The sequence below is a fragment of the Ptychodera flava genome, chromosome 5, assembly GCF_041260155.1.
Source record: "Ptychodera flava strain L36383 chromosome 5, AS_Pfla_20210202, whole genome shotgun sequence".
NCBI lineage: Eukaryota > Metazoa > Hemichordata > Enteropneusta > Ptychoderidae > Ptychodera > Ptychodera flava.
In genome coordinates this window covers 1,527,172-1,549,691 of record NC_091932.1, presented here as the reverse complement: position 1 = coordinate 1,549,691, position 22,520 = coordinate 1,527,172, and the positions used below count along the sequence as shown (strand labels likewise).

General features: G+C 35.2%; 1 protein-coding gene across 4 annotated transcripts in view; it reads left to right on the top strand.

The window, feature by feature from the left end:
* LOC139132409 (D-aspartate oxidase-like) overlaps window positions 1-22,520 on the top strand; it is an 86,953-nt gene that overhangs the window by 26,453 nt on the left and 37,980 nt on the right. For 3 of the 4 annotated variants that reach the window (XM_070698757.1, XM_070698755.1, XM_070698756.1), the window contains exons 3-5: window positions 9,493-9,607; window positions 14,205-14,287; window positions 21,660-21,725. In XM_070698757.1, coding sequence (XP_070554858.1) covers window positions 9,493-9,607; window positions 14,205-14,287; window positions 21,660-21,725 — 264 coding nt within the window. Of the gene's footprint in view, window positions 1-2,568; window positions 2,704-9,492; window positions 9,608-14,204; window positions 14,288-21,659; window positions 21,726-22,520 lie in introns of those variants that run through there. The other variant, XM_070698758.1, reaches the window with a different exon arrangement.

Sequence of the window (22,520 nt, the reverse complement as noted above, 5' to 3'; positions counted from 1 at the left end):
CATATGCACTTCGATTTTTTTTTACAGTGAGATCAAATACAATGGCTGCATGGTGGCCATTACGAGTTTTTCCATTTCTGCAGCCATAATGGAGACATGTATCAACCGATTTTATTCAAAGTTGATACAATGACATTGATGTATTGTCATATTATGTAATAGATATGCATTTCAATTGGTTTCACAATCTGATGCAATATGGCTGCCTGGTGCCTACATTTTTAGCTCACATTTGGTTATACCAATGTGAGTTTATCGTATAAGCTGAAGTCGATGGCGTCTGTATGTATGTGTGTATGTATGTATGTATGTATGTATGTATGTATGTATGTATGTATGTACGTACAGTATGTCCGTCAACATCAAAAACACACAAACCGCTGCACGTTTCAGCTTGGTATTTGGTGTGTGGATGCATCCTGGGCTACAGATGGGATTTTGTTCAAATGAAGTCTGCATTGCCAAAATTATGCAAATGAGCTTACAAAATGTGAAAATGGTTAAGAATAAATAACTCAAGAACCGCTTTTTTGATTGCTTTGAAAATTTGTGTGCAAGTACCTTAGGTGAACCTTATACAGTTTTATGAATATTGTGAAGATATCCTTAATTTTGTATTTTTGCTTAATTTTTTGGTGATTTTTCTCATTTTCAGTAAAAATTCTTCTTCTCTGAAACCGCCAACCCAATCGCTGTCAAATTTGGGTTGTCTCTTTGCAAGGGTATTACTCTTCTAAGTTGTTGAAATTATGACAAAATTGGGAAAATTACTATTTTCGAGCAATTCTGTCATTTTTGGTCAAAAAATCTTAAACAGTGTTTCCTTTTTAAAACCACTGGACAGACAGCTTTCATATTTGATACACAGATGTACAGAGATGACAATAGTTAGATATGTGGAAATTGTCCTGAAATACAAAAATTTGTATTTTTAAGACAATATTGTCATTTTTGGTCAAGAAACCTTTATCTCAAAATTACTTGTTTGATAGCTTTGTAATTTGGTATAAAGTCCCTTGTTTGATAGCTTTGTAATTTGGTATAAAGTCCCGAAAGATGTTATTAGATAAATTTTCTGCTCAAAGTGTTGGGAAACCCCAAAATTCGTATATTTTAGGTAATTTTCTCAGTTTGTGACCTTAAATGACCTACACCAACCCAGGATATGTTGTGAGACAATTTTGAAGGCTGTGAACATAATTTTGTCATATTTGGTATCAATTTGTAGGAAACTTTGATCCAGAAAACAAAGCTGAGGTGATTTTTTTCATTTTGGACCAATTTTTGCAACTTTTCTATGTAAGACATACAAGAACTGATGAGAAATTTGGATCCAGGATAATTCCAGATGTTGTAATCACTGCCCACAGTTGAAGGCATTTCACTATCTGTAACTACCTTAAGTGCTGTTTACATTAGAATGATAACACTCATGACATTAATTAAAAAATCTCCAAGGTTGTAAATGTACTTCCTGTCATTTGGTCTTATGTAATACCAAGGGTTGGAACATTTGATATTCAGGAGGGGGTAGGGTCAAGAAGATTGATGATGTAGCATTACTTTTTTACCAGATCCCTTGTGCATTTTTTGCCCACTCCTACCTTTTCTTTTTATCAAGCCTTCTCTGTTTTTTGTTGTTGACATTTGCTTATGTATTTAGGATCTGCTTCTCCCATTGCTATAGAAGTTGATATGCATGTTCCTGAAGATGACCTCCAGTACCTAAGTTGGATACCTTATTTGCTTTTGTCATTCTTGTTTTTCCTGGTTTAAATGTTTCTTGAATGGACCAATTCAAACCGAATGTGAGCACATAGTGTCCTTGACGGTATTTTTCATGTACAGGGCCATAACTCAGACATATTTCCACTGATATCATTCAAAGTTGGTACAAGGACATTGACTTACATCATACGTATGCACATAAATTTGTTTCACGACATTTAGCAGTATCATGTCAATTATTGAATTTTCGTAATTAGGCTGATATGTCAAGAAATACTGCATCAAATTTCATGAAACTTGGTACAGATGTTGATCTCATTGTGTTGTAAATACAATCTAATGACACTAAAGCAGTATCGTTTAAATTAATTGCTAATTTGCATTTACATGATGAACTTTTGTTTTTAGGGTGAATGTCCAGAAGCACTGCATCAAACTTTATAAATATGGTAGTGGCGATAATCTATCAGTGTTATGATAACATGCAAAATGTTTGGCAATATCCTGTCAATTAATTACTCAGGGATCACTTTAGGACGCGATAACGCGATATTTACGCTAAAAAATCAGAAAAATCGCATTCAGAAAAATCAATTGGGCAAAAAAGTCGCGTCGATAATGCAAATGGTGCGTACGTGATACATTTACGCGATCTAAATTCACCGGTAATATTTGGCAGTTTTTCAGTACAGAACCACTCATTGTGTCGCCGTAGAGAGCGCTATACCAAGAACCTGTTGCAGAGTTACCCGTTTCAAACAGCATTTGTGATTGGTTGCCAACAGGAAGTTTTGCGTTCCTTGACAAATCATTGGAGTCGATACAGCAAGTGTTCATTGCTGATGTACAGCATGTTGTCGTCGCTCAAAATGGCGCTTTCGAAGGAATGTGTGTCCAGTACGAGTGGTAGTGCGAAGAAAAACTGAAAATGCACTATTCTGGACTACTGTACTTCCGTTACTCCCGCACTAGAAAGTATGGATTCGATCGCCTCTGATTACAACTACAGTCAGTGTGACAGTTTTCGGACAGGCTAGTGAATTTCGCCCAAAGCCGTTTCATAAATGACAAGCACTATGAAATCTTATTATCATACCTTTCGAAACTTTATTGTGTTTATCCTCAAACTGTTAACACCGACAGAAGTGGCATTTTAGGTCAAAGTTGCCAAATTTTTTACCCATGTTGAGTGCGTAGTAATCGGACTGCTATCGCAGTAATCAAATCGGACGTCATATTGGGAATATGACTATGGGGGCTAAATACTGATATTTTGAAACCCCGATTGTCAATTTCGATGTGTTTAGAAAACTATATGGAAATATTTCGTGATAATTAGTTACGTTTAACCCATGGTCGACGCAACTATATTTCGACGTGTATAGCGCTTAGATATCAGACACTGGCTGTCGCTATGTGTTGCGTTCGACACCTTGTATCGTACGGTGTGGCTAATTTTGCAAAGTTTGTAGCCCGAAATAGCTTCTACAGAAAAAAAAAAAACTATCCAAAACGGGACGGCAGAGTCACATGACTTAATTTGACTTGTAAAACGCTATCTATATGGAGCGAAGTGAGTACAACGAACAGCATGTCATTAAATGTCCTAAAACTGAGGTTGTCTGAAAACAGTCACACAAAGTATCTCTATGCAAATTAACCAATATGCAGAAAATCACGGACATCCCACAGACTTTGAAATTCTCCCACAGTTTTTTTTTCATGTGGGATTTTATCTCATGTAGTTCTTGAGCCAGGGTAATCCCTGATTACTAATTGACTCATTTAATGACCTTTTGTAATTAGGATGGCAGCCTACATTGGTTTTATGTTTGCACCACCATGGAACTCAATCTCAGCCATTACGCCCCATCTGTATGGCAGTATTTTTAATCACAGACAGAATTAATGAAGAGGACTCTATCCTCTCCAAGCACTTGTAATTAAAGTACCCAATACAAGTGGAGACTGTGTCATCAACAGGGCTCGAAAAATTTTTTTAAAACTTGCTTGGCATAGGGCAAGTGAATTTTCAATTTCACTTGTCCAGAAGAAAAATTCACTTACCCTGAATTTCAAATGATTTTAGGAGTAAATGTGTATGGTTTTATTCATGTCATTGTAAAGAAATAGTAGCTGTAACTTACAGGAACTTAGAATACATAATGTGGTGATTTAGTTAGTAGGTAAACTGTATTTGAGGTTGAAATGCAGTAAAAAAATCACTAGAAAGCACAGGTAAAGGTGATTTTAGCTGGTTTGGTCTCCAACAAATATACCGGTAGTCCATAATTTTTTCAATGTTGAAGAGTATCAAGGTTGTAAACAGTCACTTCCTGCCATCTGGCCATGGAAGAAAACAATGTGTACTTTTCCCAGTAGGGTTTCTGATTTATTGGTTATATGTTGAAATTTCTCCATGTATCTGGTGTAATGGCAAAATGTAAACATTTTGTTGCATGTTATGTATTTCAGTCTATGTTATGTATTTCAGTCTATTGGTATACATGTATTTTTGAGGTTTTTCAATTTTTGGTCTAAAGTATTGTGTTCAGGAATTACATGTACATATCAGGTAGCAGGTATCAACTTGGATTTTTAAGTTCCAAATATTGATGAAATTTGGCTAAGTAAAATATGAGTAAATTGGAAGACAAAAGTTTGTTATTGTTACATGTAATATTAACCAGTACAGCAGACAAACTGTTTTACAAAAAGTGATCATGGAAATATATATAACACATTCCAAACTAATTTCGGAAAATCCGACCAAATTTCGGAATTTCCTTTTAATTTCAAATTTTCTTACTAGATATCAATATTACTATAATATTGAATATAATTGTACCATAACTTTCCACATAAGATTTCATATCCCAAAATATGCCTTTTTAAAATTCATATTCACTAAAAAATTCAGCTGAATTTTTGGATGAACACCTTGTTCAGTAAAATATTCAGCAGAATTTACAGAACAGCAAATTGTTCAGTAAAAAAATTAGATGAATTTTTAAAGATTGGCTGAAATTTTCAGCTGAATGGAATTTTCTAACAATTTCTAAAAAAATCAGCTAAATTTTTGTCTAAAAACAAGATATGCAGCTGATTTTTCAGATAATATTTAAAAATCCACCTGATTATTCTGTTAAAAAGAAATATTCACCAGAATTTTTCAGCCATGGAAAATCAGCTGAAAAATTCTGCTGAATTTTTGACAGATTAATGTGATCCCCAGAAAATTCAGCTGAATTTTTCGCTGATCACATACTTTTGGAAGGGTGTGGCACAAATTCTAAGATTACAAATTTAAATCTAGGGTCATATTTGTACACCTCCTACAAACATACCGGTACACTCATGACATAATATGGATTCAAGTAAGAGTGGTATTATTTTTCAGACTTAAGAATTCCAAAATTAGTTCAGATTCTGTTATATATGTTGTGTCCAAAAGAAGTTTTGGGGTACAGATCTAGCACATCTGTTTTTTCTGGCGATAATCGATAAAATAGACGGAGCCGACAAACAACCAACAAACATGCATATTGGCAATATAAGTCTCATTAAGTCTCATTAATCCAGCGAGAAGAAAACATGATTTCATTCCAGAACATTCTGTGTTCCATCCTTCTGATGAAATGTTCCATATTCTAGAATTACCCGAAATTCAGCAGGTTTCGTCGTCATTTCTGCATTTATTTGGCAATATTTTGTGGCCGCCATTTTATTGAGAATTCCATGATTTTTTTAATAATGGGCGATGTTTGCAAACATACGTGCATTAATTTTGCTAAAACAAGCAACCTCTGAGGAGTATTTCGCCATCAGGGTCACAGCGGAAATTCTATGATAATGTATTTGAAATAAATTTTCCCATGGTTGAACATAATTTTAATTTAATCTATAGGTAACATTTTGTATGTGTGATAGGTGTTTGTACTGGGGCAACCTGTTGATTTTCGGGGCACTCGATTTATAGCGACCGGTGTGTTTATTATTGTGAGACAGAAATCGGCGCCATATTTGAAATTGTGCCGGGCGCGCAATCGACATCGGCATTGGCAAAAAAGACGTCAAAGCATAACCGTACAAAACTAAACTTAAGTTTAAGATGTCAAATGTTCTTGAAAATTACATCCGTAAAGTCCAATTCTGTCGTTAGGATTGCGATATCAAGCCATACTTCTTACACATTTACAATCGCGGCAACAGTACGTAGCTGTTGACTTTATTTGATCGTTATGCGATCCGGTAGGTACGTACCATAAGCTTTTTTGAGTCAAGTCCCGGTGAGTACTGGCAAATTCTACGGAGGACTGCCGCAGTATGAAGCAAAACCAAACACTAAATGTCAAAGATTAATGAAAATAAAATAAGCAATTTCTTACCCTCTTGTTTAAATTCTGATAAAAAACTGTATTTGAAAGATATTTACGATCACGGCAACTACCATCGTTACCTTACCGGGCCATATTTGAAATACAAGGACAGTGCACAACGCCTTAAACTAAGCGTAGGGCATCGGCAAAATCTTTGTTGCAGCGTGAATGTACAAAAGCGAATCGAAAGCAAAGACATTAAAAACTAATGAATATTACACAAGTGAAGTCGAACTCTAGCTTTTTTCAGGTTGAGATCATCGGTATTTGTAAGAAATTTACGATCGCGGCGACTATATCAGCTGTAGCCTTGTGTCACCCACAGCGCCATCTTTGAAATTAGGTGGCTACCAAAACAAACAGCGAGGGCAAATTCTGTGCCGTACTATGATCACGAAACATAATATTTGAGATCAAAATGTCAAAAACCAATGCTTACAACATCTTTATAATCTATCAACCTTGTTCTATTTGTTGGAGTAAATTACGTTTTTGAACAATTTACGATTACGGGAACCAGCTATGTGCTTGCATTGATCATGCACACCGCACTGTAAGTGACATACTGCGAACTGCCCGCTCGCCCGTTCACTCAATCCGACTTAGACCTTTATATAAACTGAATGCTATTATGATTTTAGAAAAAACTGAGCTATACTTATAAAGATTTTTTCTGTGAATGGCGTGAGTATGGTGAAATCAAATTTAAAGCATCACAGTAAGGTCTACAAATAAATGTTTCCATCTCGCTGACGACGGGAGAGTTGACACAATGTACCGGTTAGCCAGCCAGCTTCCCGTATGCGGACAGATTTTGCGTTGTCGGCCAAGAATTTTAAAACGTGCATTAGTATGATTTTTACGGTCTGTTATGCAAGAGTACATATTTCAAATGCCATAAAATGGTAAATAGTATATTTTCAATAAAAATATATTTACGGAACTTTGCCTTGTCTCAAAGTTTGATGAGCCTCGTGCATTGTCTATGGGCTGAAAAGCAGCCATACGGGAGGTTTGATTGTTAGTTTGTATTTCATTCCTTCAATTATGTTACCACTCCGTAACACACATGCTAGTGAAGTTTTGCCTGTTTTATTGAAAAATTTGGCAAATATGATATCCTTGAAGTCCCTGGTCCAAATGCAACAAATTGAGAATTGCTGCACATTTTCCTGTGTATTTGTGATAGATACATGCTCAACTGTAAATGAGTATTTGTTAGTCCCCGCGGACGAAGTCCGGCGGGGACTTATAGATTGGGTCCCGTCTGTGCGTCCGTCCGTCCGTCCGTCCGTCCGTCCGTCCGTCCGTCATCAACAGTTTCTCAGACACTGCTGAACCAATTTCGTTCAAACTCGGCACAAAGGCATAGCACTATGACCTACAGATGCACGTTGATTTATTTTGTGATACGATCCAATATGGCCGCGAGGCGGCCATTTTGTTGCGATTTTTCATGTCTTTGGACCATAACTCAAACATCCTTGAACTAATTCTGTTCAAACTTGGCACAAAGGCATAACACTATGGCTTTTATATCCATGTTAAATTATATCACGATACAATCCAATATGGGCGCGAGGCGGCCATTTTGTTGCGATTTTTCATGTCTTTGGACCATAACTCAGACATCCTTGAACAGATTCTGTTCAAACTTGGCACAAAGGCATAACACTATGGTCTACATGTGCATGTCAAATTATTTTGCGATACGATCCAACATGGCCGCGAGGCGGCCATTTTGTTTGCGATTTTTTCATGTCTTTGAACCATAACTCAAATATCCTTGAACTGATTCTGTTCAAACTTTGCACAAAGGCATAACACTATGGCCTACATATGCTTGTCAAATTATATTGCGATACGATCCAATATGGGCGTGAGGCGGCCATTTTGTTGGGATCTTTCATGTTTTTGGATCATAACTCAGACATCCTTGAACAGATTCTGTTAAAACTGGGCACAAAGGTATAACACTATGGCCTTCATGTGCATGTAAATTTTTTGCGATACGATCCAATATGGGCGTGAGGCAGCCATTTTGTTGCGATTTTTCATGTCTTTGGACCATAACTCAGACATCCTTGAACCGATTCTGTTCAAATTTGGCACAAAGCAAAACATTATGCCCTTCATATGAACGCCACTTTATTTCATGATATGATCCAATATGCCGACAGTCTGATCCAATATGGCCGACAGGCGTCCATTTTTTGCGATTTTCTCATGTCTCTGAACCATAACTCAAACATCCTTGAACTGATTTTGTTCAAACTTGGCACAAAGGCAAAGCACTATGGCATACACATGCATGTATCAATTAACCTGGCAATAGGATCCAATATGGCTGCAGAACTGCCATTTTGTTGGAATTTTGCATGTCTTTGAAGCATAATTCAAAGGTCATTAAACCCATTTTGTCCAAACTTGGCACAAAGAACAAGCACTATGGCACACACATACATGTATACATGTCAATTTACTTCGTGACATGTTCCAATATGGCTGCCAGATTGTCATTTTTGGATTTTTTCATGTCTTTGAGGCTTAATCATGTGCAAATATTCCTTATCCAATGTTGTTGAGACTTGGTACAAAGATAAAGTACTATGGCATACTTATGCATGTCTACTAATTTTGTGCTACGATCCATATGGTCAATAGACAGCCATTTGATTTCAATTTTATAAACATAGGTCACTGTCCTTAAATGGACTGATTTTGTTTAAACGTGATATGGCTGCATTCTTGTGCACATTAATTTGTTTCATTATATGATCCAAATGGCTGATTACAACAACATACCCGATCCCATACCATTTCGAAAATTCCACCAAACCATGTGTATAGTATGTGCTGTCATGACACTAGAGGCAGTGAGGGCATCGTTATGTGTGATGTAATCAAAAGTTCCTTTAGTGGTCAACACCGGCAGAGATGAGTCTTTTATTGAACGTTCCTCAGATTACTTTATTATGCAAGTCACAGGCCTGATGCACCCGTTGCATCAATGTCATTCCACAGCTACCTAGACACCAAAGATTATAACAAAATGGACAAGCGGGGACTGTGTCATCAACTATGACTTGTTCAAATGAAATCAACATTACCAAATAAAATGCTAATGAGCAACAAAAGTGTAAACTTAGTGAAACCTGTTACAGACCGCTGAGCCAACGTTCTAATGACACCTTCTTCATCAACGCATGTGTCACAAATAGTTATTCTCTATACATAACACAGTGAGAGCTGTATTGGCCATTAGGTCATCTTTCATGTACATCACATTAACTTCAATTTATTTACTTCCACTGACAAAGTCCCAAATACCATACATGTAGGGCCTATGTCATTATCAATGACTTGTTTAATCTTCTTTTTTCAGACAATGGAGTGATGCTACCTTTAAGTATTTATCACGACTTTTAAGAGAAGAACATGCAAATACTGCAGGTGTACACCTTGCATCTGGATATCATGTATTTAAAGAAGTAGTTAAGGTAAATTGTCAAAGAATTCAATATTCATTTATTTTACTGAAGACTTCTAAAACCTTAAAAGTCACCTGGGAGATTGAAGAAACTTAAGGCTGCTTATCAAGCTCATGATTGGAACATATCGGATTAGTCAAGTTGTTTTTTCCTCTCACAAGAGTCACCCTCTCTGCCACAAGGAACAACTTGTTAGTCCCCATGGAGCCGTCTGGGGGGACTTATAGGTTTGGTCATATCCGTGCGTGCGTCATGTGTCCGTCTGTTCATGCAGGTATCTCAGAGATGCCTGGAGCGATTTCATTCAGACTTGGTACAAGGATCACTCCTTATGTCATAGATATGCACGTCAATTTTTAGCTCCCATTTGCCATACATACCGGTATATGGCAATTGGGAGGTTATATGGTTGAAAAAAGTCTGTATGTGAGATGTCTGTCTGTCTGTCTGTCTGTATGTATGTATGTATGTATGTATGTATGTATGTATGTATGTACCGTATATGAGTCATGTCGTGTTCAGGATCACATACGCGTTGTTGGATCGATTATGCAACGAACTCTTGATTCAATTTGGGGATCAAACCCGGGGGGAGGGGGGTACTTCCATTACTTGCCAATGTGTATACGTGCCGCCCAATGGAGTGGATATTTCAGCAACTTGGTCTAAAATGGGGGGTATTAATTCACAGTAAACCAGGTCTAAAATGGAGTCGAATTTTGAGTGCCACACAAGAACAAATTCCAACTGTCAGTTTCCGTCTTCCTAGCACAAGATTTTGAGCTGCACTCAGTAAGCATCGATATCTTTTTGTGTGGCAGGGGAACCATTAAAGAGACCCCCTGGCATTAGCCAAAGTAAATATAGACTTTGTTTTAAAACACTGTCACTAATTGGTCAGAACTCCATATATGGAAGAATTTTGCCCAATAGAAAATATCGAAACAAAGTGGCTCTACTACTACCCGTACTATCATAACAGGTCGACCATGGGGAAACTAGCAGTGCCTTATGGACGAACAACGAGGCTTCTTGTACTTTGGAATTTTAAAAATCACCAGTCAGACTGTAACTGCAGATAACTGATAATCTCAGAAACTGGACAAAACTTTGGTGAGGGTGAAAGACAGTTTCTTTCACTTTAGTATTTCCAAAAACGTTTTTCGGAAATCATGGCAACAACATAGCCGTAAATGCAGTATAGTGGTAAGCTCTGCCGGTAACTCGGGCATGCAAATGCTTGTTTTTTTATACCCGATTACGTTTTTGCAAATTTCAACACTATGACCTTAGGTCGCTTGTTTTCTGGATATATCCCGCCTTTTTTTATTTATCCCAGTGATTTTTTTCTCTATCTACCACAGTGCCCTCTCCGTTTTTATTTAACCCAAGCAATTTTTTTTATCTTGGATGACCCCCCCAAGGTGGTTTTTAGCTACTATAGACTATAGTCTATAGAAGCTATTGGGATGGGTATCCGTCCGGCGTCCGTCGTCACTCTGTATGTATGTATGTATGTATGTATGTATGTATGTATGTATGTCCGTTTGTGAGGCGTCCATCCACTCAAATATCTTGAGAACCGCAGTACTTACTGATTTGATATTTGTTGTGTAGATGAAAAATATGATTTTGAGAAACTATTTTTTTTAATTTTTTGATATTGTTAAAAATAGGAAAATTAATGCCAAAAAAGGTGTTTTTGGTAAAAAATCTTCTTCTTCATAACCGCTGGTCAGACAGCTTTGTTATTTGGTCTACAGGTCCCTAGGGATAACCCAACTTAGATTTGTTCAAATTGTGATGAAATATGCAAATGTGTATTTTTAAGGAATTTTTTGTCATTTTTGGTCAAAATTTGACTTACATTGTATGGAATTCTTGTACTGTATAAACCCTATCAATTCACCCAGAAAAAAATAATTAATATGATTTTAAATAATTGAATTAATTAGGAAATCATCAAAGCCAAAATAATTTTAGTGTAGAATGATCAGAAAGTTCAACTTTTTTTGACAGTTCATAGTGAAATGCTTACCATCTTGGAGGATTAAAACATGTAAAGGCAACTTTCCCGAATCCCAACTTTGACATATTCTGAACCATCATTTATTGTGCCCTGTTTGTTATCTAAAAGAAATTGCTCATAATAGTTTTTCATGATAGGGTGGTCAAATAAATAGAGATAGAGAAAGTTCTAATTTCCATTTATGGTTGACTTGGTAAGGATAAAATAAAATTACTTTTTGAGGAAAAAAAATAGAGTGGTCAATTAAAAGAGTGGTAGAGTTTTTATGGTAAAGCTGGGCTGTAAGATTTTTCATGTGCTATTTATAGCAATTATGCAATCTGTATAAACAGTGCAATGAAAGTGTTACATGATTCCATATAATGCTTTTGATGACCTTGAACTTCTTAAGTTTCAAACATTTGTCTCTTCAGTGTGCTTTCTCTGAGTACGTACAGTCTCAACTTATTCAACAGAACTGACTTGCAATGTTAATTTGAGAGTTAAAATGTGCTTGGTTAATAGGATGAAAATACTGATAAAGGTAACCAGCTTAAAATTCTTTATAACCTGACAGATATGCTGTTATTTTATGACGTAAATCTTGATTTAAGCAAGTCTTGTTTACTTTAATTAGAATGTAATTAACTCTCGTTTATTAGCTACTATAGACTAATAATATAGTCTATAGAAGGTCAAAATTTGACTTACATTGTATGGAATTCTTGTACTGTATAAACCCTATCAATTCACCCAGAAAAAAATAATTAATATGATTTTAAATAATTGAATTAATTAGGAAATCATCAAAGCCAAAATAATTTTAGTGTGGAATGATCAGAAAGTTCAACTTTTTTTGACAGTTCATAGTGAAATGCTTACCATCTTGGAGGATTAAAACATGTAAACGCAACTTTCCTGAATCCCAACTTTGATATATTCTGAACCACCATTTATGTTATCTAAAAGAAATTGCTCATAATAGTTTTTCATGATAGGGTGGTCAAATAAATAGAGATAGAGAAAGTTCTAATTTCCATTTATGGTTGACTTGGTAAGGATAAAATTACTTTTGAGGAAAAAAATAGAGTGGTCAATGAAAAGAGTGGTCAAAGTGATGGGGTTTTTATGGTAAAGCTGGGCTGTAAGATTCCTCATGTGCTATTTATAGCACTTATGCAATCTGTGTAAACAGTGCAATGAAAGTGTAACATGATTCCTTATAATGCTTTGGTGACCTTGAACTTCTTAAGTTTCAAACATTTGTCTCTTCAGTGCGCTTTCTCTGAGTACGTACAGTCTCAACTTATTCAACAGAACTTACAATGTTAATTTGAAAGTTAAAATGTGCTTGGTTAGTAGGATGAAAATACTGATATTAAAAGATAACCAGCTCAAGATTCTTTATAACCTGACAGATATGCTGTTTTTTTATGACGTAAATCTTGATTTAAGCAAGTCTTGTTTACTTTAATTAGAATGTAATTAACTCTCGTTTATTTGCTATTATAGACTACTATAGTCTGATGAAACATGCAAATCTGTATTTTTACGGAATTATTTTCCATTTTTGGTCAGGCCATCCTGAAATGAGCTATCAAAGATATCAACCTTCTTCATCAATACATGTGTCACAAAAGGTTATTCTCTACATAACACAGCAGAGCTCTGTCAACTGTTGAGTCGCTTGTTTTTTCAAAACCGCTGGTCAGACAGCTTTAATATTTGGTTTACATGTCCCTAGGATGACCTTAGTGAGATAATTTCATACAGTCAGGAAATACTTAATTTTGTATCCATGTCTATAGTAGCTTCAGGGACTTTGGCCCTATGTTTATTTTATTTTATTTTATTTTATTTGCTCATCAACAGCGCCATCAGGTAGCCACTTACAGACAAGAAAATAAAAAAAAGGATAAAATACACTAAAATTTAAACAAACAAAAAAGTACTCTAAAAATCAAACAATGACAAAAACAAATTTTTTGTAAACCCCCGTTTTTTTTCTGGATCCTCACAAATATCTAACCCTTAAGAGCGCCAAAGTCTATTTTTGTTCCCTTTATATAATAATGTTCCCTTTATACCGGTATAATAAACCCCAGTCAATTTTTCTCAGATTTTTGCCAAAATTTTGAGAAAAAACTGTAGCCAATGAAATATGATGTCCATTTGATCCAAAATTATAAAAAATTACAGAAAAATTCATAAAAATTGGTAAAATTTTGCACTAAAATTTGGATGGGAAAAAATTACAGCGCTCAAAGGGTTAAAATAATTTTGAAACAATCAGTGCTCCATGGTTGAATGATCGTTTAACAAATGATGTGCCCTTTAACCCTTTCACCCCCAGTTCCCTGTATACAGGTCCAACTTTACCATAGAAAACAATGGATTTGGGACAAACCATGGTGGTGAAAGGGTTAAAGTCCTTTAATTTTAAGCATCTTTGAGGATCTGGACCCTTTTAGTCTACAGAACCCTCGGGATAGCCACCATTGGGTCTGTTAAAATTTGCATTATATTTGCATAAGAAAATTTAATACTGTGTGAAGTCAATTTTAAACATGTTTGTCTTTGATATAACCTTTACCACAGGATCCTGACTGGTCTGGTAGTGTTTATGGTTTCAGAACTATTTCAGAATCAGATGACGAACTGAAGATGTTCCCAGGATACAAGTACGTAAGGACTGCAAACTGCATATTGTTAGTCCCAACGGACACTGTACGGGGGTACTTATAGGTTTCATCATGTCCGTCCGTCCGTGGGTGTGTGCGTACATGGGTCCGTTCATCCATTCACGCAGATATCTCAGAGGTGCCTGGATTGATTTCATTCAAACTTGGTACAAGGATTACTTCATATGTCAGACATATGCACATTAATTTATTTTGTGATACAATCCAATATGGCCACTGTGCGGCCATTTTATAACAATTTTTAGTTCACATTTGGTATATGTATATATACCGAAGAGAAGTTATGGTGTAAGGTGAATCACTTCATTTGCATCCATTTGCATGTCTGTATGTACGGTATGTATGTATGTACGTATGTACCTATGTATGTATGTATGTATGTATGTACGTATGTATGTCTGTCTGTCCATGTCAAAAACTCCTAAACTGCAACACCTACTGTCTTAGTATTTGGTGTACCGGTGCACTTAGGGGTGGAGATGTGAAATTTGTTCAAATGCACTTGTTAGTGTCAAAAATATGTAAATGAAGGGAAAAAAGGAAAAACCCTTCAAATTGCTAAAACTCTGTAACTGTTGGTCAGATTGGGTTGAAACTTAGCATGCAGGTTTCTTTAGGTATTCTAAATTAGGTCTGTTCAAATTGGGATGAAATGTGCATGTTTCTAATTTTGGCATAATTTTTTCAGTTTTTAGTCTAAAAATCTTTTATTTATTTATTCATCCAAGATAAACACAAGAAATATGTCTACAATGGATAGGGTGACTGAAACAGGTGCAAATCACCTATACAAAGCCAGTCCCCCAAATGGAATGAAATATTAACAAAAGGAAGAAAAATGTACACAAGAGGATCAAAAGGTAGACAGTAAAAGAAATATAACAAAATTCAAAAAGCAAAAAGGTGTACTATGGTCTACAATTACTGCACAAACATCTAGAAATCCATGAACAAGTGTTGTCTGGATCAAAACAGTTTAAAAATTTATCCCAATACCATTTCTTTACTGCATAGTGGGCCATATGCCGTAGACGCAGGTATCTCAGAAATGCTTCAGTAACTTTTTCTGAAATTTGGTCTGATGCTCACTTGGGCATGTATCTCAAACGGTCTTTTTTCTTTTTTTGATTGAATCATTTTAAAGTCACTTTTTTAGCTTTTTTGTGAAAACCAGTATTTTCAATTTGATCATTTTGATGTTTGGCATGGGTGTTTGTATAGTTAAAATGCCATCAGAAATGTTTGGTGATACATGCCTTGTATTATTTTTAGCTACTATAGACTATAGTCTATAGAAGCTATTGGGATGGGTATCCGTCCGGCGTCAGTCTGTATGTATGTATGTATGTCCGTTTGTGAGGCGTCCATCCACTCAAATATCTCAAGAACTGCAGTACTTACTGATTTGATATTTGTTGTGTAGATGAAAATTATGATTTCGAGAAACTGTTTTTTTTAGCTCCGCTGTCAGCAACGCGGAGCTTATCAAATAGGTTGATTTTCCGTCGTCTTCCGTCAACGTCCGTCAACATTTGCCTTCTCTTTAGATTTGTTCAAATTGTGCAGAAATATGCAAATTTGCATTTTTAAGGCAATTTTTGCCATTTTTGGTCAAAAAATGTATTTCTCAAAAAGTACTGGTCTGATAGCTTTGAAATTTGGTATACAGGTCTCCACATATGAGCTAAGTAATATATATTGAATTTCTGATGAAATCTGTAATTTTGTATTTTTTGGGCAATTTTTGCCATTTTTGGTCAAAAAATGTGTATTTCCAAAACTACTCATCTGATAGCTTTGAAATTTGGTATACAGGTTTCTATAGATGAACTAAATGATATTTATTGAAATTATGATGAAATCTGCAATTTTGAATTTTGGGGGCAATTTTTTTCCATTTTTGGTCAAAAAATGTGTTTCTCAAAAAGTACTGGTCTTACAGCTTTGAAATTTGGTATACAGGTTTCTACTATATATGAACTAAATCTGATCTTTTGAAATTATGATGAAATCTGCAATTTTCCATTTTTGGTTAGAAAATTTTATTCTCAAAAAACTACTCATCAGATAGCTTTGGTTGACATGTTCTTAGGGATGATCCTATGTGATATATTCAAAGTATGATGAAATCTTCAATTGTGTATTTCGCAGCTATTTTAGCCACTTTTTTCTGGCCACTGCATTAAGCTATCAAAGATTTCCAGCTTCTTCATCAACATGTGTCAAAAATAGTTATTCTCTACATAAACACAGCGGAGCTATATCGGCCGCTAGGTCGCTTGTTTAATTTTTGCCATTTTTCGTAAAACAATTTGTTTCTCAGAAAGTGCTCGTCCTACAGCTTTGACATTTGGTATACTGGTTCCAAGGGGTTATTTGCTCACGTGTTCACACACATGAGCATATGTCGCAGCAATGTCTGTCTGTCTGTCTGTCTGTCTGTCTGTCTGTCTGTTGGTCCGATATCTCAAAAACGGCTGATCAGATCAGAATCAAATCTGGTAAATAAATTCAGTTAGCAAATGGCAAGAACTGATTAGTTTTTGGTGGGTGTAGCTTGCATACTTTTTGCTCATTTGCATAATTAATGATTTTAGAAAAAACGGATATACATTAAAAACGACTGCACACAATTTGACGAGATTTGCTACAAATGTTGATCACACCAAAATATATCTGTAGTGGGAACCATTAAGGGGTGACATGAAAGATTGTTGCTAGTTTGCATATTTAATGAACTTTCCTAATTAGGGATATATATCTGATTTGACTTGATCAAAATTGACCAAACTTGGTATGTATATTGAAATACTATAATTTAACATTTTTGTAAGTCATCAAGCATTTTAACTCCACCCAATTCCTAATTTGCATATTTAATGAACTTTGCTAATAAGGGATATATATTTGAATTGACTGGACTAAAGTTGATGAAACTTGCTACATGTATTGTAGCTACCATGATACAACATTCTTGAAAATCATTAAGCATTTTTACTGCAGCCAATTCCGAATTTGCATATTTAATGAACTTTCCTAATTAGGGATATATATCTGAATTAACTTGATTGTAGTTGTTGAAACTTGCTATATACATCAAAGATACTTTCATATAACATTATTGAAAGTCAAAAGACATTTTTACTTCAGCCAATTCCTAATTTGCATATTAAATGAATTTTCGTAATTAGGGATATATATCTGAACTGACTTGATCAAAGTTGATGAAACTTGCTATGTACATTAATGACACTATAATAGAATATATTTGAAAATCATTCAGCATTTTCTCTTCAGCCAATTCGTAATTTAATGAACTTTCCTAATTAGGGATATATATCTGAATTGACCTGACCAAAGTTGACAAAACTTGCTACATACCAGTATATTGAAGATACTATGATACAACATTATTGAAAGTCATTAAGCATTTTTACTTCAGCCAATTCCTAATTTACATATTTAATGAACGTTGCTAATTAGGGATATATATCTGAATTGACCGGACCAAAGCTGATGAACCTTGCTATATACATTAAAGATACTATGATACAACATTATTGAAAGTCATTAAGCATTTTTTCTTCAGCCAATTCCTAATTTGCATATTCAATGATCTTTTCTAATTACGGATATATACTGGGATTTACTTGATCAAAGTTGGCAAAATATGCTATGTACATTGATGATTATACCAGTTTAAAACAATATCGAAAGTCATTTCACATTTTCATGTCAGCTAATTTATAATTTGAATATCTAATGAGCTTTCACAGTTCGGCATATATGGCTTGAAGGACTTGGCCAAGGGTAATTACACTTGCTATATAAAGTGGTGATACACTGACAGAAGTCAAAGAACTTTAATATTTTTATTTCAGCTAATTACGTATTTGTATACTTCATGAACTTTTAGAATTAATCGGCGCTGAATATTGTTCATTATACTGATCATATTACTTTCAATGAAGTTGCAAACATGTGGCAAAGGTTCAAATTTACATATAATGCAATTTATAATGAAACACGTGAGCATTTTCAGTTCATATCTGGTTTTAATATGATATATTGAAATTACAATGTATGATGAAATCTGCAATTTTGTTTTGGCTTCCCCACTTTTGGTCAAAAAAATTGATTCTCAAAAGAGAATTCATCTGATAGCTTTGGTTGCCATGTTCTTAGGGATGATCTTTATGTGATATGTTCTAATTATGATAAAATTTTCAATTGTGTAATTTTGCAGCTATTTTGCCATTGTTTATCAGGCCACTGAAATGAGCTATCAAAGATAAATTCCACCTTCTTCATCAACACATGTGTCATAAATAGTTAATCTCTACATAACACAGCGGAGCTATATCAGCCACCAGGTCACTTGTTCAAACCTTGTTATGTGTAATATTTATAAAAAAGAAGACAAGGCGCGATATGATTTCTTCAGATCATGTTTATTCATTGTAGTTTTCATTTCCCCAATCCAGTCCCCTTTGAACGAACCTACATGAAAGTAGTTCATCGTGGTTATCAGATCACCATTGCTGGCTGTAAAATTCATTACCCGCTGTTATATCTTGCCGTTCTTGATAGGAAAACAAAGTTACCCCTGCATAATGATTTGTGGCTAGATAATTTGGTGGGTAATTACCAACTTGCTCCAACAAACAAATAACTGCTTCATCAACTGTGCAGGATGCATGAAACTTAACATGTAACAGATATTATTACTTTGTACTGAAAGTAATTTGTGTTATTCTATCCATCTATCTATATCTATATATAGAAGCTAATAAGAAAAATCACACAACTACATCTGAAATTTGTGGGGCTTGAAAAAATGACCCATATAGGACTTGAACTCACTTCCCCCAAATACAGTTCGGATGCTCTACCAACTGAGCTAACAGATTGGTTCAAGTTGGTTAAACGTTGGCCATCCTGTTGGCCTTTTCAAGGTATATAAGTGTGCCTTCAACAGCATACTTTGAGTTCCAAAACTGAGTTGGACTTACAAGTCTGAGTACTCTGACTTGCATACGCCGAGTAAAACTGTTTACTGGGACTTGTATACGCCAAGGAACGGCTAAATCAGACTTGAAACTTGTGATAAAAATTTGCAAACAGTGTATGCATTACTTCTTGTAGGCTCATGAGTTCAAAGAAAAGAGTCGATCTGTCTATGGTCCCTCTATTCACTGTGATCTGTCTGATCTAGCTCTGATCTTTGTATCTTGTACAACACAATCAAGTCGTTGTTGTCTGGCGTAGCTAATTTTTGAGAAAATTATGAGTTTGTCTTTTCTTTTCTTTAAACACAGGCCTTTCTTTCATTACCAGGTCAGATCCTGATTTGGTAATTGAATTGGGCACAACTTTTCATGATCATCGTGAGTCATTAGAATTGAGACGCCTTTTTTGCTCACGTGTCCACATACGTGAGCATATGTCACAGTGATCTCTGTCTGTTGGTCTGTATGTCTGTCTGTTGGCGCAATATCTCAAGAATGGCTTATCGGTTCAGAATCAAATTTGCTACATAGATTAAGTTTGAAAATGGCAAGAACTGATTAGTTTTTGGTGGGTGTGGCTTACATATTTATGCTCATTTGCATAATTAATGATTTTAGAAAAAACAGACATACATTGAGAAAGGCTGCACAGAATTTGAAGAGATTTGCTGCAAATATTGATCACACAAGGATTTATTGGCCATAAAAGGCATAATGGTGTGACATTAAAGTTAATTGCTAATTTGCATATTTGACAAACTTTTCTAATTAGGGATATATATCTGAATTGACTGAATCAAAAATTGACAAAACTTGGTATGTATATTGAAGATATTATGATTTAACATTACTGAAAGTGTGTGATAAGCATTTTAACTTCAGCCAATTCCCAATTTGAATATTTAATGAAGTTTCCTACTTAGGGTTATATATCTTTATTGCCTTGACCAAACTTGCTATGCACATGGGGGATACTATGATACAACATTATTGAAAGTCATTGTGGATTTTTACTTCAGCCAATTACTAAATTAAATTTGTATATTTACTGAACTTTCCTAATTAGGGTTATATATCTTGACTGCCTTGACCAAACTTGACCAAACTTGCTATGTACATTAGAGATACTATGATACAACATTCTTGAAAGTTAGTTTGGATTTTTACTGCAGCTAATTCCTAATTTGCATATTTAATGAACTTTCCTTATTAGGGTTATATATCTTGATTGACTTGACCAAAGTTGATGAAACTTGCTATGTACATTGAAGATAGTATGATACAGCATTATTGAGAGTCACTAAGCGTTTTTACTTCAGCCAATTCCTAATTTGAATATTTAATATTTGATTTGGGATATACCTGGATTATCTTGACCCAAGTTGGTGAAACATGGCAAAAATTTAAATTCACAGACAACTGCAATATATACTGAAGCAATATATCCTGAAACACGTGAGCATTTTCTGTTTTTATCTGGTTGAATGACCTGACCTGTGATGTATGTGGCTAGGCTGGGGGACAAGGCCATATCATAGACTTGCCCAAACTTTTTAGGCATATTTATGTCTTGATAAAATAATTAAACTGATAAGTTTTCAAAATAAAATGAGCACAGTGTGCTTAACTTGTTTATGGTATGAATCGAGTGACCACTTGGTCAGAGATAACAACCTGACTTGACTTGTGATGTCATGCATTGATTTTGCTAATGGAATTATTGCAAGATATTGAACTCAGGTACTGGCTGGGCTTTCCTCAAGTTTAAGGTTTTATTATAAATGTCAGGCCTAAATAATATTCACGGGAGTGCATGGACAACCGAAATCATCTGTCAAAAAACTTCCCTGCTGTGGCAGCAGCTTTCTTGTGAAGGTTTACACATTGCACAACAGATTACTATACATGGTGAAAGTGAGATACTTTCCTTCTAAAGAGCAGATTTTTGACACATCGAGCTGTAAACTGTGTGAGTAATAAAACAAGTGTGTTTCTAAACATCTGGTCTTGTTCGGCTTGGCGAATATGCATTTATAGGTCCACATATTACTTGGCGTATTAAAGTCTGAGTACGCTGTGTACTTGGAGTATTCAAGTCCAAGTAAGCAGTAACTCAGTGTATGCAAGTCCGAGTACTCGGACTTGAAAGTCCGACTCGTTTTGGAACTCGGAGTAAATTGTTTGAGATACTCCTATATACCTGCCCTTTTCCTTCCCTGAAAGAGACCTAGACCTCAGATTTACACTGGTTATTCTCCCAAAGGAGTTGTTTTTTCAGGAACAGTAAATATGTTATCAGAAATGTGTGTGTGTACTAACATTTTGAATGATTTGTGTTGCAGGCATGGTTGGTTTTTCACTTCTATCATGTGTGAAGGACCTAGATACCTCCCCTGGTTGACTGCAAGGTAATTAACTCATAAAGTTATGCTTTCAAATACCTGTAATAGGATTATCCTGTTATTAAGGTAAAGGGCGACGAATTCGGACGCGCACACGCTTTAGAACATTTCTGCGCAGATTTAACTCCAGCCTGTCGCAAATGGGTTACTTTGTAGCGCATGTATTTAACATCACCTGTCATTTTTGAAATTGCGCTTTTACCTAATTTTTTGACCCAGTCTCTTAGAAATACATGTGACCTATAACCTTGTCATATTTTGACCCCTAGGAAGCTGGTTTTTAGCTCCCATAGCCATATGTATATATGGCAATGGAAGCTATTCTTATAGGCTAGGAAAATGTCTGTATGTATGTATGTCTGTATGTCTGTATGTCTGTCCGTCAACATCAAAAACTCCAAAACCGCTACACATTTCATCTTGATATTTGGTGTGTACATGGATGATGGGCTGTAGATGAGATTTTGTTCAAATGAAGTTGTCATTGCCAAAATATGCAAATTAATGAAAAATGTAAAAACAGTCAAAATTGAAAAACTCAATAACCACTGAGCAGATTACATGAAAAATTTGCATGTAAGTACTTTTGGCTGACCTGAAATGATTGTGCTTTTTTGATTTTTTGATATTGTTGAAAATATGCAAATTAGTGCCAAAAAAGGCATTTTTGGTAAAAAATCTTCTTCTTCATAACCGCTGGTCAGACAGCTTTGATATTTGGTATACAGGTCCCTAGGGATAACCCAACTTGGATTTGTTCAAATTGTGATGAAATATGCAAATCTGTATTTTTAAGGCATT